This window comes from Colossoma macropomum, unplaced genomic scaffold (assembly GCF_904425465.1).
Source record: "Colossoma macropomum unplaced genomic scaffold, Colossoma_macropomum, whole genome shotgun sequence".
Taxonomy (NCBI): domain Eukaryota; kingdom Metazoa; phylum Chordata; class Actinopteri; order Characiformes; family Serrasalmidae; genus Colossoma; species Colossoma macropomum.
The window spans coordinates 16,955,479-16,972,084 of NW_023494791.1; the positions used below are offsets into that span (position 1 = coordinate 16,955,479).

The following is a 16,606-nucleotide window of genomic DNA, read 5'->3' on the forward strand; positions in this document are numbered from 1 at the left end:
ACCCAATTCCAAAAAATCTGGGACGGTATGTGAAATGCTAATAAAAACAGAAAGCATTGATTAGTAAATTTTGTTTGATCAGCAAATTCTGTTGATCCAGTTTTAAAGCAGATTTTTTTTGCTTTTACACAGGTCTTCAGCATGGGTATGTGTACACAGGGCCTTTGTGGTCATATTTTGAATTTTATAATGCACCACAGATTTTCAATGAGAGACAGATCCCCAGGCAGGCAAGTCTATCACTCACGCTCTCTGATTGCACAGCCCTGCTGTTGTAACATGCAGAACATTTCTTGGCCTTGTTATGTTGAAATACATATGAACAACCCTGTAAAAGATGTTGTCTAGAAAGCATTGTTTATTTCCATAAACAATGTGAAAGGTTCACTTTTCCAGAGAAGTCAACAGTGTTTCTGGACATTGTTGACACATGACTTCCATTATGGACAATACAGTTTTAACTTGCATACAGCGACAAACTGCTTATTGACAATGGTTTTTCAAAGTATTTCCAAGCCCATGTGGTGATATCCATCACAGTTTTTAATGCAGTGCTGTCTGAGCAGTCGAAGGTCATGGGCATTTAGTTGTCATTTCCGGCCTTGCTAGGGATTTTGCCACATTCCCTGAAACTTTTAATGCGTGTATAATATCTAAAATTCTTGCAATCACTCACTGAGGAATGTTATTTTTTAAAAAAAAAAAAAAGATTGGATTTTTTTAAATAATTGGATTTTTTGCTGATGCATTTTTTGGGCAAGTGGTGAGTTTGACCAATCTTTGCTCATAAAGGACTATACCTTTCCTGGATGTTCCTTTTATACTAAAGCATGATTGTGTCACTTGTTTAAAATGTGTTTTGTACATTTCATTTTTTGTACAATGTCTTAAACTGCCCTGTCCCAATGTTTTTAGAACATGTTGCAGGTATCAATCTCAGAATGAGTGTATAATCAACTTCACTGTATTTTGTATATAAACATTACATGTCTTTGTACTGTTTTCGTTCAAATACAGGTCAACATAGATTTGTAAATCACTGCTTTCCTGCTCATTCCAACATGTCACATCTATTATGGCAAATTACATAAAAGCATAGCTGCAAATGCAGTAAATAGCCATAAGACAAAGTGTTTCAAACCCAGTCTTCATTCAGTGAGATCATAGAATGTAGCTAAAATAAAATCACACAGAAATCACAAATGTTACCCCACATTCTGATGTCGCATCTTTTTACTCCCAGTGCTCATACAAGTCAGTGATGCACATTAACTTAAAAGCTATGCTCATCAATTGATCATCAGTGTAATAATTTGCACCTGGGGTGAACCCCGGTAATACATTACAGAATAGCTGAATGCTCACCTCTTGCATTTTTCACAGCCTGCTTTTAAAGCTGTAATGTAGTCCACCTCTCTCAAGACTCTCAACCTCACAGTAAGTAATTTAATGAGTGACCATTAAAGAATCATCCCTCTGCATTATTTAACTCCCTCACTTAGGCCTCCCTGGACTACAAAGTATGCAATCAGTAGATTAACAGGCAAGCTAATGAGGACAAACCCTTAGTGTAAGAATCAGTGTAGCGAAGGGAGTGTCTCAGAGTAGCCGCTTGGCTCCGCGAGATTTATTTACTAAGCGACTCCAGCAGCCAGTACACTATATTTAGTGATGCAGTCTGTGGCTCTTCTTTCAGTGGCTTGTCATCTCTCATCTAGAGTAAACATTCTCAGATAGCACATTGTTCAAATGAGCATGGCTGATTTACTGCAGTCTGCATGGTTACCAGCTTTATATTTCCTGGCCAAAACTGCTGAAAAAAAAGAGAGCTGTTCGGAATCAGACTTCCTCGAACAGCCCATTCCAGAGCTGCCCAGGCAATGCATACAACCCATTCCTTTCCTAATCTTCATGTCCACGGAGAAGCACTGAGTCGGCCAAATGTGTCTGAACACCTGCTGCCTGAGCTGGAGACCATACTGTTGGGACCAAATCATTTAAGGTCTTCCACCACTCTTCAGCTCCCCAGAGAGCAGGGGAAAGAGACGCTGAGAAAGAGAGAGAAACTGGGGTAAACCAGGGAGAAGAGAAATCCGTGAGGATTGAAAGAATGAAAGATTGTGTTTTGTTTAGTTATCTTTTACTCATTCCCTTCTTGGTTCTGTTGTGCTTTAGAAACTATTGTACATTATGCAGTCATGAAAAAGAAGAAACATGGAATGTTTCAGTTGGACTGATTTGAGATAGCATTTGTATATCTCACAAGCCCAAAGGGTATTAGTGATGTTTAAGTCTCCAAACAATTTAATTATATTTATTTTAAGAAATTAAGAATATTGTACATTATGCAGTCATGTAGGTGAAGGAACACTAAATCTCTCAATTGCACTGAATTGACAGAGAGAAGGAGAGAGAGCGAAAAAGACAGAGAGAACAGAAGAACAGTTGGAGGAGAGTTGTATGATAGAGAGTTTATGATAGTCATCTCCTGCTCCAGAGCACACATTAGATTTGCTCCCCAGGGATACAAAATTCATCCTTGGTCTTACGCAACTATCCTCAAAAACCTCAAACTGAATCTTCCCACTCTTTCTCTCTTTCTCAGTCTCCGTTCATTTTGTGTGATCCGTGGGTTTGAGAAAAGGGCTAAGTAAAAAATTCATTCTTTCATATTCATTAATAATGCTCTGAAGCATCCATATTATTCATATACATGTGAAAAATATCAGTAAAATAATAATGATTTGAGAAGAAGAAAATCAGAAAAAGTATAAACTCTCTCTCCCTCCTGGCTTACATGCTGTTGGGCATCAGCAACCTCTTTTATCCTCACCCAATGCTGTGACTCTTCACTGAGCCTATGTAATCCAGCCAGGCTGCTCTCTTTCCCTCAGAGCCAGGCTCTGACACTCATCTATCAAAGCCACTGCCTGCCTATAGAGCTCACTCTGAATCCAGCTGGGCCCTCTTGCTACGCTCACACACTTACTGGGTCTGGCAGAGCTAAAATTAGTCAAATTGCAAGAAACATTCCGAATGCCAGCACTGGCACCTATGCATACTCATTTGCAACCTTGTGCTGTATAGGGCTTGTGATCGTACCCACTAGCCTCCATCTGTCTTATCGTTTGCTCGATGAATTGTACCCATAGATACACTCACTCATCCTCCCATACATCAGATCCCAATATTGTCTCACCATACACCTATTATAGGTGTATAGAATCCCAGGGCATTGTGTGTGAAATATGCTATGTGGCCAAAAGTAATTATTTAGTTCAGGTGTTTCAGCCATACATATTGCTAATAAGCATGTAAAATTAAGCACATAGCCATGCAGTCTCCATAGACAAACACTGGCAGTAGCTCAGTGACTTTAAACGTGGCAGTGTCATAGGATTCCACGTATGCTACAAATCAGTATGTAAAATATCTGCCCTGCTGGATCTGTAATGGTCAACTGTAAGCGCTATAATTGTAAAATAGAAGCATCTAGAATCAGCCATGAAGCGGTAGATAATGCAAACTCAGAGGGTTTGCTGAGTGCTGAAGCATGTAGCATGCAAAATTTGCCTATCCTCTATTGCATGACTCACTACAGAGTTGCAGACTGCCTTTGGAAGCAACATTAGCACAAGAACTGTGCGTTGAGATTTTCATGAACTGGGTTTGTATGGCTGAGCAGCTGCACACAAACCTTAGATTTTTATGTGCAATGCCAAGCATAGGCTGGGGTGGTGTAAAGAATGTTGCCATGGGACTCTGGAGCAGTGGATACGCTTCACTGTCTGGCAGTCTAATGGATGAATTTGGGTTTGGCGCATGTCAGGAGAATGCTACCTACCAGAATGCATAGTGTCCACTGTAAAATTCAGTGGAGGAGGAATAATGATGTGGGGCTCTTTTTCAGGGTTTGGGCTTGACCCCCTAGTTCCAGTGAAAGGTAAAGGTAATATTAATGCTACAACATACAAAGACGTTTTAAGCAATTATAAGTATCCAACTTTGTGGCAGCAGTTTCCTCTTAAGGTATTACTGTGTCCCTGTGCACAAAGCGAGGTCCAAAAAGACTAGGTTTGACGAGTTTGAGGTGGAACAACTCTAGTGGCGTGCAGAGAGCCCTGACCTTTACCACACTGAACACCTTTGGGATGAATTGGGACATTGATTACGAGCCACGTCTTCTCATCCAACGTTAGGGCTTGACATCACAAATGCTCTTTTGACTTAATGCTGATGGACAAGAGTGCACATACTTTTGACCATCTAATGTTTATAGAGAAGCACACAGAGGCCAAAACAGCTGTTTTTTTGACAATTCCATTTTACACCCACAAGACAGAACTTTGTCTTACATAAAGCAGAATTTAATCATATGCTGGAGAATCACTATTTTTCAAACCCACTTAGCTATGAATGAAAAAGAAATATAGGAAAATGCAAAGAAGCCCACAGCACATCATCCCGTTAAATAACAAACACATGCATTTTTAATGTGCAGTTTTTGCGATAATGCTGTTTCATCTCCCAGTCTAAATGAACACAAGACACATGAGTCCACACTCCTGGATCAGAAAACCACTCTGCTTAATGCAATAGCCTGAGGTCTCTAGAACTTTCAACCAAGTTTTCACATAATTCTCCACCAACAAAGGCTGTGTTAGCTCCAAATGTTCAAAGGCAGTGATACCCAGTACCAATCCTACCCCTCTCTTCCATCCTACGCGGGTTAGTGTTTAAACCTATTAGGTATCAGAGCATGGAAATACCAAGTTGTATAACGAGTTCTCTAGTATTGGAAAGGAAAGGGTTTTGTGAAACATCAGGGAGGATAGTTTCAAGCATTCTGCAATGTTCGTACAACGACCAGAACAACAACTGAATATCTTTGATGAATTCCCAGTTGAAATTGTTTTGAATTATGTAATTAACATCACAAAATAGTGATAAACAGTAGAAATCTATGACAGTCCTACCTGTTGAAATAGTAACCAAACACATATCCCTTCGTAATCATTCCAGTTCTCATTTCTCACCCCCCATCCCATTGGATAAATGCATTATGTTGCTTTATCATATAAATACCTCTTGAACACTAGGTCTTGAACAGGAGTAAAGCAGGAAGCTTCCTAAAAATAATCATTCATTGTGAATTTATAAAAAAAAAGTTGCCCAGACTGCCCAGCCAACAAAACAGTAAATTTGAGTTTGCAGGGTTAGGGGTTGTCATAATACAACCCCAATTCCAAAAAAATTGGGACACTGTGTAAAATGTAAATAAATGTAAATAAAAACAGATTGCAATGATTTGCAAATCTCATAGACCTATTTTTTATTCACAATAGAACAAAGACCACACATCAGATGTTGAAAGTGAGACATTTTACCATTTAATGAAAAACATTGTCATTTAGAACTTGATGGCAGCAACACAGGACCCAACAGTCCTGGGTCTTCTTAGCTGGATTTTTCATTTCATGATGCGTTAAATGTTTTCTGTTAGTTAAAGGTCTGGACTGCAGGCGGTCCAGTTCAGCATCGGGACTCTTCTTCTGCAAAGCCATGCTGTTGTGATGGATGCAGTATTGGTTTAGCATTGTCTTGGTGAAATATGCAAGGCCTTTCCTGAAAGAGGCATTGTCTGGATGGGAGCATATGTTGTTCTAAAACCTCTGTTTACTGTTCAACATCGATAGTGCTTTTCCAGATGTGTAAGCTGTTCACGCCATAGGCGCTAATGCAACCCCATACCATCAGAGATGCAGGCTTTTGAACTGTGCGCTGATAACGAGCTGGATGGTCCCTTTCCTCTTGAGTTCACAGGACACATCGTCCGTGGTTTCCAAATAGAATTTTCAATTTTGATTCATCTGCCACAGAACAGTTTTCTATTTTGCCTCTGTCCATTTTAAATGAGCTTTGGCCCAGAGAAGACGGCGTTTCTGGATTATGTTGACATATGGCTTCTTCTTTGCATGATAGAGCTTTAACTTGCATTTGTGGATTGCATGGTGAACTGTGTTCACAGACAATGATTTCTGGAAGTGTTCCTGAGCCCATGCAATGATTCCCAGTACAGAAACATGCCTGTTTTCCAATCCAATATTGACCGTCGGCTTTGTCCCTTGTGTGCAGGGATTTCTCCAGATTCTCTGAATCTTTTGATGATATTATGTACTGTAGATGGTGGGATATTAAAAGTCTTCACAATTATATGTTGAGGAACGTTTTTCTGAAATTGTTCCACAATTTTTAGACACAGTTTTTCGCAGATTGGTGAACCTCTGCCCATTTTTTCTGTTGAGAGACTCTGCCTCTCTAAAATGCCCTTTTCATACCCAGTCATGTGAGTTAGTTGCAGATTGTTCCTCCAGCTGTTTTTTATTAGTACCACTTACTTTTCAAGCCTTTTGTTGCCCCATCCCAATTTTTTTTGAGATGCGTTGCTGCCATCAAGTTCTAAATGACAATGTTTTTCATGAAACGGTCTCACTTTCAACATCGATATGTGTTCTATGTTCTATTGTAAATAACATATGGATCACAGACAAACAGTATACAAGAAATAATGCTCAGTAGCTCTAGAGAAAGAAGCAATACCTCTCAAAGATCTAATCTAAAGCCCAGGCTTAAATACAAAACTAACAGATCACCAGTAACAGGAAACAGGTGAGAAAAATCTGTATTCTGGTGAAAATGATCGATGATTGGTTGAAAAAATGTTTTGCATGATATGATATGAAGGTAAAAGATGGACTTTTTAGCCAGGTCAGAAGGTCAGAACTTGCTGTAACATTGTTGAGCCATCCAAACTGTCCCACACTTCAGTGCTAACTAAGTAAGGAGAATAGCATATTATGTTGTTGTGAATAACTGTGCATTGCTTGGTATTGGACATGACAAAGGAGGGCCCCATGAATACTATATTTCATTTAGCATATTTCCATTCATACATAATTGTAATCTGTGCAATCAGCACAAAAATTGCGTCAAACATTAAAATGTCACATAATGTGGTGTTGTATAGAAATTCTTCAGTTGCATAATTAGAACACATATCATACCTGAATGCAGTCAGTCTATTGTACATTTGCCTATTGTCAGACTAAAATAGTCTGCAAAGAGCTTTTGTGCTGCTGGCTACAGGACAATAACAGCTTTTCCATTTGAGCCTCACCCCGCAGATCTCAGCAAAACCTAGCAGCAATCTGTTCTCTCACCAGGCTTTGAAGCTGACATTGATAACTCTTATTACCCACAGATATCTGCATTCCAGTTTTTAATATCAAACATATTGCATATTACATTATACATTCAAGTAATCCATCTTAAAGCTTCAGTAGTACAACAGCTTCAAAAACCTGACCTGAATCGCTGTCTTTGGCACTAATGCCTGTGTATCTCAGGTCACAGGGTCCTTTCCCTTTACTACCTGTACTTTTGCTGCCATGGAGTGCTTCACATCTTCTCAGAGCATTCGTCCAATATTACTGTGTTCACCTTTTTGACATTAAAGGGACAGATTTAAGCTGTGAGTGATACAGCAATTCTTTGATAACCACGTTTTTCAATTATATTAGCAGCAGTTAGAAAATGTATTTGCTCCCAGTGAACTCTGGAAATTGCACCTCTCTGCAGAAAAAGCCATGAGAGGCAGGCAGAAATACTGCGGCTCATCTTATGAATGGAGGCAAACTCCCAGGCTCTCAAATTAAAATGTACACAGATATGAAATGAAATAAAGCTGTCACACAGAGCAGTGGTTTAATATCTTTCTCACACACACACACACGCACGCAAGTTTTTCCATTTAGGTCTGGTGTTATGTTTCTAACTTTTCCATCACCGTTATGTTGTCTAATGAAAATTACTGGACTACAGAATGAATCTCTAATAAGCAAAAGAGAGTACTATTACATTAAAATAGAAGTAATTCAGGTAAAGAAAAAGCTTAAATAATGCAATAAGTTGTAGTCCACTAGTGTTTTTAAAGGCTCCTATGCTTTGCTCCCTGGCCCACCTTGACTATTTGAAACTTGATGAACTTGTAAATAGTGAAACACTTGTAAAAAGTGAAACACTTGCATGCATATTTCAAACTTCACGTGGCTGCCAACCCTTTTGGCATCCTCAGATTCCTATGAAATAATCAAAGTGTTTGGGTGGCGTAATGTAAACCTGAGTGCAATGGTTAATAGTCAATGCGGACCAGGTGAAGAGACAACAAAAGAGCTTCATGAAATATGACTGAAAGCAAACTCACACTTAACACTAAGGCCATGAAATAAATAGTCACAGATGCTTTCATCAACGAAACAAACATATACAAAGCCTGAACAATATATGGTTGGTAATTATGTGATATTTAATTCATGAATCTAGATTCCAGGGCTTCATAAGCATAAGGAAACTTACCATGGTTTAGAATCTTTAGTATTAAAACAAGTATATATTGCAAATGCAGTAATTTCCCCTAATTCAGCATTAAATAAAGCATAAGAGATCAAATCAGTTTAGTGAGTATGATGCAAGTAAACATGATTCAATTTAATAACATGATTCTTGATAATTTAATACCTGGTTCAGTCAAAACAGAATGGCACTACACATTGATGATCACACAGAAAGTACCCAAAACTGATTTCCCATCAGTATTTACAGTGTCTTGATTACTCAAGAAATTGAGTTGGCATTGTAGTGGGTGCATTTTTGTATGTGGAATTAAAAAACTGTTGAATTATGAGTAAAATAATATCAAAATGGCTTTAATTCTCACTGTTTTTTTTTCCTTTGTGTCTGATCTACCAGAGCAAGAAACATGCCAACAAAGTACGTCTGTTCTACATGCTCCACCCGGAGGATGGTGGTCCACCGTCTAAAAGACTGAGACCAGACAACCCGGTATGTAAATCCTTACAGTAGGCAGCATTTGAGAAAGAGTTATATGTGAGTAATAGTGCTGGCTGATGTGTGTAGATGGATGTGTGCTTGTTTTGCTCTCAGACCCTCCAGCAGTGAGTGTTTGTTAACCTGTCAGTGAAGAGCCACTGGAGTTAATGGATGTCTTTATTCAGTTGGATCTGATAGTGCAGTTTGGCTGGGCTCCTACACTCTTCCCTCCATGAATATCTGCTTGAGTAAAGTGAAGTAATTGTCGTTTGTTTAGTGTGTGAGTGTGCTTGATAAACAACCAAACTACATTGTATAGATCCATGAAAATGACATTTTCTTTCTCTTTTCCTTTTCATTGTTTTAATTATGCTTTTTGAGATACTACAGGAAAAAAAACATTGAAATATTAAAAAAACATAACAGACAAACAATTATTTTCACAAAAGAGTTACAGAAAATACTGCAGGAGAGCAGAGGAAAAAGCATCTTTTAAACAGTATCTTATTGTATCATTTCTGTTTATCTCTCATCCCTGATTGGCTAAGTGACTATATTTCTATGTGAAGAAAGTTTTTAAACCACGCAAATATCACTTTCTACTAGATCATGCGCTAAACTCAGCGTAATATTGGACTTTACACCCAGTGCAGTCTGAATAAGTTAGAAACAGCTCACTATTTTTCATGCTCATGTTCATTCTTGGAAATAAATGCAGTTAAGAGCATGCTAACTAGAGAGAAATTCTGAGCAGTACAGAAAACTTATTTTTTCAAAACCGTCTGTCACCATGAATTAGTGCTCTAAAATATTTAGGATTAAGGCCCTACTTCTGTCTATTGTTGCTTAATCCACAAATGTTCATATGTGAAATTTTACATTTCTTTTGGTCCATGTGTTCTTTGAGCTTGTCTGAGCACATATCTGAAGAAACATATCTGATTTGGCTAACAAATCAGTTTTTATCACTTAATTTGTCACATTAAATTCAGTCCTTTGGGCACAACATTCCTAAAAGTCCAAATGAAAAAAAAAATCCAAATGTAATTGTTAATAAAGGTATGTCACTTACATGCAATTTAAAAAATCCAAATTATAGCTATACAAAATTGTATCACTTTAGACCATGATCCATTATCATACTAAATTTAGTTGCTGGACATGAATGGGTTAAAATGACCAATTACAGATTATTTTGGGCAAATTTTCTCACATTGTGAAGCTACTTGTAACTAGCTAGAATTTGCTTATAAAGAGTGCTTCATCTCTGGCAACAATGTTTGATTGTAAATCACTTTTTTTGTACAAATGTTACATTTTATTGTCCAGAGTAAAATACAGCCAATCTAGTAATGTTTGTTGGGGAAGGATGTATTTGGTCAGACAGGCTGTCTTGACAGTGACAGCAGAATACCTCACACTTTGTGTGCGCGCAGGTGCTGGCAAACCTGAAGATCACTGAAAAAAATGCTAAATCTGTATCAGTTATTTGAATGGATTGCAAAGATTTTCATTATCAAGTTGTATTGAATATTCTTTGGAGCCCTACTTAGATGGGTGGATTTGGTCTGCTCCCAGGGCAGTAGCCTGCAGTATGTGTGTTTGACTATGTGAATGTATACTCACCAAGTAAGACCATATCTTACTTCTGCAGGCCATAGCCCTGGAGGACACTGCTAAAGCTTGGACTACAGGCTGTGGTAGACCAGCTTATGTATGAACCCTGCACACCCTTTCACTCTTTAGTTAAACCCTTTACCATGCTCCTCTGTCTCCTGAGCCTCATTGAGCTCACTCACTGCAGCGTAGCGTAGAAACATGAAATAAACCCAGACTGGAACAATAAATATCACAGAAAACACAGATAAGAGTTATAATGGTGTTCCAACATATTTTTGCATGCTGTCTGATGCTGCAGTTTTTTGCCAGTGTCATTTTCCCATGACTCGGCTTGCGTAAACAATACAGACACGTAAAGTCACCTGTAAATTGCAGAGAATACTTGTAACTGGCTGTTTTTGAGCTGTATTTCTATATCTTATCTTTTTTAATTGGTAGGAAACAGCCCCCGAAAGCTGTCATGGTAAAAAGCGAGGTTTCTTTTTAGAGCTGTGCATGCTTGCTATCAGGTTGAAACATATAATGAGGACAGTGAAGATGACATACTCTGAAGTCTAGCTAATTTGTCCCTCATTTTCTCTTCCTAAAGCCAGAATGCTAATATTCCCCTCATCACAAAGAAAGATGGCTAGGGCAGCAGACACCAAGCAGTGTGGATCTGTGTGACCTCTGAATTAAACAGTGATTAATACCTGCTGTTCAGAATGCGTGGAGACAAATTGGAAAAGCTAAAAGCACTGGAACAAAGAAGTAGCGTCTAGATATTGGGGGAGTAATCTTGCATTCTTTTTCCTGCTATTGTTTTCCAGCAGTCCTAGCATGAACAACAAAATCTGACTATGTCTTAACTTCATTGCAGATTATCATGCTATTATGAATTCTGCAGATGCTGAAAATCATTTGTGTGTGCAAACAGACCTGCGCTTGCGCATGCATGTCTGCACACCCACCACCCTACACTGTTTTCCACACAGTATCTACAGTGCATTCTATAAGTAGTTGGAAATTGACTGGTTTGCTACTTTAGCACATTTGATTAAATGAAACAGATTTAAAATAGAGCTTACCTTTGGTGTTAATCTTTGGGATGACAAGAGTATTTATATCTATTCTCGATAGACCTGATAGATGTCACACATTTGTTGTATATACTCCTTCTAGGCTTGAGGGTAAAATGTGACAAAGGGCAAAGTGAGATAAAGCGAGTTCATCCTGTAGAAGTAAGGTGTTAAACTGTTAGAGTTCTGGGCTTGTGATGTCACTTCTGAGAGAGAGGCATGCTCCATTTTAAAACCAGATCATGAAAATGGATGATAAGTGAAATGACAACAGTGTGAGTCAAATCGTGTTACAGTTAGAAAGAAGTAAATCTTGATGTAAATGTTACACATATCGAAGTGGGATGTAAAAGTACAGCAGAAAATCTAGAAATAAATTTCAAATTGATTTTATTGTAAGTAATTTTTCCCATCCCACTTTGTCAATAACATATTGGCAAAGCAGGACAGGGTGTTACTGGTAAACTGGAACAGCCACTGGGGAAGCTTATAAGTGAATGCAATTGTTGTGTATTATTTATTCACAACCCCAATTCCAAAAGTTGGGACACTGTATACAAATCAAGTTCTAAATGTTTTTCATGAAATGGTAAAATGCCTCACTTTCAACATCTGATATGTGTTCTGTGTTCTGTTGTGAATAAAATATGGGTCTATGAGATTTGCAAATCATTGCATTCTGTTTTTATTTACATTTATTTACATTTTACACAGCATCCTAACTTTTTTGGAATTGGGTTTGTACATATCAACAGTAATGGTTCAAGTTAGCAATATTACTTATTGGCAATCCCACCGGAAGGAGCTCCAGAGGCTTGTATTTGATTTTTCTGAATGAAATAACCTGCTTGGCTTTTCAAAAACCATTAAGCAAGCTGGACCATTTTGGTCATTACACTATCAGCTTATGTCAAGTTTTTTTTTTACTGTAAAGAAACTGTCTCTCTTTGACAGTAAATGTGTCCCACTTTAACAGAATCACATGAAAGATTTTAGGGTTCGGTCAGTAGAGGTTCTAAGAAGTGTCATCCTGCCTGTTTCTTGAGTTTTACGTTTAAACAGCATTAGTGAGATTTTCTATAGCTTTACTATAAAAATATCATGTCAGACTGTATGAAAGAGGGATCATGGTAAAAAGTGATGAAGAAAGTAATATTTCTGAAAGTGTCCCACTTTAGCAGCATTCACCCAATGTGTTTTATAATCAGTTTTCTTTTAATGTGTTATACATGTCCTCTCTTCATCCTTTTGTGTTGTCTGGGTTCAGATCGTTGCACCATTTTTTTTTCTCCCAAAAAACATGAATGTTGGCTTAACTGACATAGTTCATTCAAAGTTGTTACAAACTAAAACAAAATTCATATCCCAGCATAATAACAGAAGTAGGCTACAGTAACTTGTAGGCTAATTTAACACAGTAAGCACTTTGTTATTTTGAAGCGATTTCTAGGCTGTAAAAGTGTAATTTTACCAAACCATAACAAGCAAAGTTAGCTTAGCAAGTCAGTAAGTTTCTGGCAAGAAACACCAACATTTGTTTATTTTCTCCTGTTTAACAAGCTTCTCTGTGGTGTAACCACATTATGTGCCGTGCTAAAATGGGTTTCTAGAGAAAGGTGCCGCAGACAAGAGAGTCTGCAAGTTAAAAGTAGCCTCTTAGACAATATTTGTGGCACCTTTCTCCTATGCACGCCAAAAACACACTCAGACTGGTAAAGCAGCACTTGCTTGCCTGTTACCACATGCTCCAAACAGTACGAATTGCCGATTGGCAATGGCTAGGAGGCACAAATGGAGGTGGTATGTTGCACACAGTTGCGCAAGCCTAAGTCCATTTCAGGGGCTCATAAGTAACAGTTGGCTTCTCAGTTCTGCACAAGAGAATTAACAAAAGATCTAGAGCTAATCCTAGCATTTACATATGGAGTCTATTGCTTGCCCAAGGAGGGTCAATGGCAATAAAGTAGACCATCTTGAGACTGAAAAATCAGAATAAATCAAAAATTCTGATTCACACAGCCACAGTGATAGGTGTGCTAAAGTCAACTGTTTGCTATTTCTCAATGTATCAATGTGTGAGCTTGATATGATAGCAATGGACATAACAGACCACTGAAGATCTCAACATGACTGATAACGTGAATACTTTTGGTCATGAAAAAAATCTGCTGAACAGGAAACAGTCTCCCAAAAGCATCTTAGTGTGAAGACCATTTTAATTGGTAGAGAGTGTTCAAAGTGATGCTTGATCTACCATATAAGAATTATATTTGTGGTAAGATGCTTTTGGGAAACCCATCCTTGACCATCAGTCAGCTGGTCAGTAGAACTATGTTAGTGCGGCATCTCATGATTCAGAGCAATCCACCTCATTTGTGAAATGTATAGTATGATATAGGCATGTATGGCTGCCATTGGAACTGGCTCATTTTAAGTATCTTAACGTCTTATCATTACATGCATTTCACTTATTGAAGACAAAGCTGAAAGAGAACAGCCTCCAAAACAAGCAGGAACTGAAAATGGCTGCATTACTGACTTTCCAGCATCTAGTTATGTTTATAGTTGCAGACTTCGTCCATTACAAAGGATCCACAACCTAACAAGATCTGACACTAAACATGACATTTTTAGTAAATAAAGTTTTATACACCACCTCCCCCACCCTCCTCCATGAAGAGAACTGTCATTTATTGATTCCTATATAGTACACCCAGTATATAGGTAAATACTCAAATCAAAGCTAACTTTCTGCACGTTATGCTCGTAGTGATTGTTTCACTTCACATCTCATGTGTTGGAGTACAGAGGCAAAACAAAAGTGTGACACTATCCAATTACTTACAATTCCCTGAGCTTGCGTAATTAACATCAGTCCTTTAAGGGTGAGGGATAGGGTGCATTTATTGGCCTATGAAGCATTCAGCTGATAATAGGTAGTCTGTGGAGGAATGTCCTCAGCTGCAGTAAGTTAGAGTGTGAGTCTGTGTGCTCATAAAGAGCTCATTAGAGCAGTGTTTATGGATAATTCTACTGAGGACCAGACAGAGCTCAGTCCAGTCTGCATGCACTTCCATTACCAAACCTAACCACCCTTGAGGACACTGAGAGGGCAGCACTCCTGAAGACATGCCACTAATCAAATTGTACAGGAAAGAGAGCAGAGCTCAGCATCTGCTAGTAACTGCAGCAGTGAACAGAAATTGGCTTACTCCATTAAATTGAAATTTGAAGGCCATTTTGCACAACTTGATCTGCATTTATCACACCCCACTCCAAAATTCAATCTGGATGATGGCTTCCTGATCCTGGACAGACTTATCAGGGCAGTCTTTTCCTCTCCCCGTACCTACGTAGCCGACTTTATGGAATCAGACCTAAAGTGTGTGAGTTTTACTGTCAGTGCTGCCTTCAATGCACAACACGATTTACCTTCATCAGCAGCTTCCATTTCACACCACCTTTTTCACTCTGGCTGCATGAAGCAAGCACTGGCCCCCAGAATAGCCTTTTAATGGGCCGGTTTGTTCCTGCTTACCTCTGTAAAGCTGCCTCTTTTTATCGACACTGTTCCTTCGCTGGAATGAGGAGAGCTAGTAAACTTAGGCAGCTGTGAGCGCAATAGAGTTTCTTTTTTTAAAGAAGTCACGCAAAGGTAGTCAGGCTCAGGAGCAAACATAAAAGAAGAAAGTAGGTCGGAAAGGTTCTCAGAGATAAAAAAGAGAGTTGATCTTTTTTTTCATGAGTGTGTGTGTGTGAGTGTGTATGCATGGCACTTCCTTTTTGCTTTAGTTGCTTCCCATCACGAAGCGTGATTGAATGTTTGAGCGATCAGCAGCCCTCTGCTTCTTAGCTTGAAGTGTTCAGAAGCACAAACTGGAAAGAGGGAGGGAAAGTTTTCTTTCCGTTCATTTCATTTCTCTAAATCTATATTTTGTGCGTGTCTTCAAACAGGGAGAATTAGTGTGTGCCTCAGTCTGCTTCCCCCCTTTCCTCACTGCGTTTATTTTTAGCCATGTTTTCACGCCCCTCCAAACAGTGGAAGAGCTGTATGCACGGAGTGAGAGAGAGAGATAAACAGGCTCTTAATTAAAAACTCTTTGTTAAGAGCAGGGCAGGGCCAGACACTGTCAAAACCTTCAAACCTTTGTACACACACAAATGCTTTTTATTATTCACAAAATAGGTCACATGTAAATGGGCAGATGTGTATGTGATGGTGAAGGAGCGAGAGCGCGTGAGAGAGAGAGAGAAACATCGGCAGATGAAGAAAGGGCGCATTTGAACGAGAGCAAACGAAAACTCAGGCAAAAGGCGAAGCTCCCTGCATACTTTCTCAGCAAGCACCATCAGTAATGAGTTGTCACTTCTTCAAATGTCACTGTTCTAACTGTCAAAAATATTTTGCATTCAGCTGTGCAGGGATTCAATTTCATGCAAAAACACATTCAGAGGTATAAAAAATGAAACCGATTTTTTTTTCTTTAATGCTTCTGTTCCCATCTTGTGTTTTTAATTTTAGGTGTTGGTGGCTTCTCTTTCCTAACCTAACAGAAGCTGCTCTATGTTGTGTGACGCCACTTTACATTAGAAGAAAAAAATTTCTGCCCTCATTTCTTGATTACAATGATTACTCTAATCCACAAGCAACAGGCCCTGCAGGGCTGACTAAAAGCGATGGGAAGCCAGATCTAAAGCACATCTAAAAAAGAAAGGAATCAAAAAAGCCCAGAGGAAACGAGCAAGCAGTGATAGAAAACTCAAACTCAAACAGTGCTGCCTCGTGGGGTACCGCTGCTCCCGTGACAGGCTTATAAATAGAGATCTTGGATAAATTCAGTGTGTTTTCTTTGTGTTCTTCCACATTGGAGGACATTACATGCACGAGTGCACATACATGGTACACAGACTATTGCTGTAGCTAGGCACAACTTTTCAAACAAACAGGCGTTTTCTTCCATGCTTTAAACATACAATCACATATGTGAAAAACTCCACACACAAAGACATACACATATACATGTTACTCCAAACATTAC

The 16,606-nt window shown here is 38.7% G+C and overlaps 1 protein-coding gene across 1 annotated transcript in view; it reads left to right on the forward strand.

The window, feature by feature from the left end:
* zgc:171482 (zinc finger protein) overlaps positions 1-16,606 on the forward strand; it is a 70,740-nt gene that overhangs the window by 22,305 nt on the left and 31,829 nt on the right. The window contains exon 3 of the mRNA XM_036574136.1: positions 8,809-8,901. Coding sequence (XP_036430029.1) covers positions 8,809-8,901 — 93 coding nt within the window. The remainder of the gene's footprint in view (positions 1-8,808; positions 8,902-16,606) is intronic.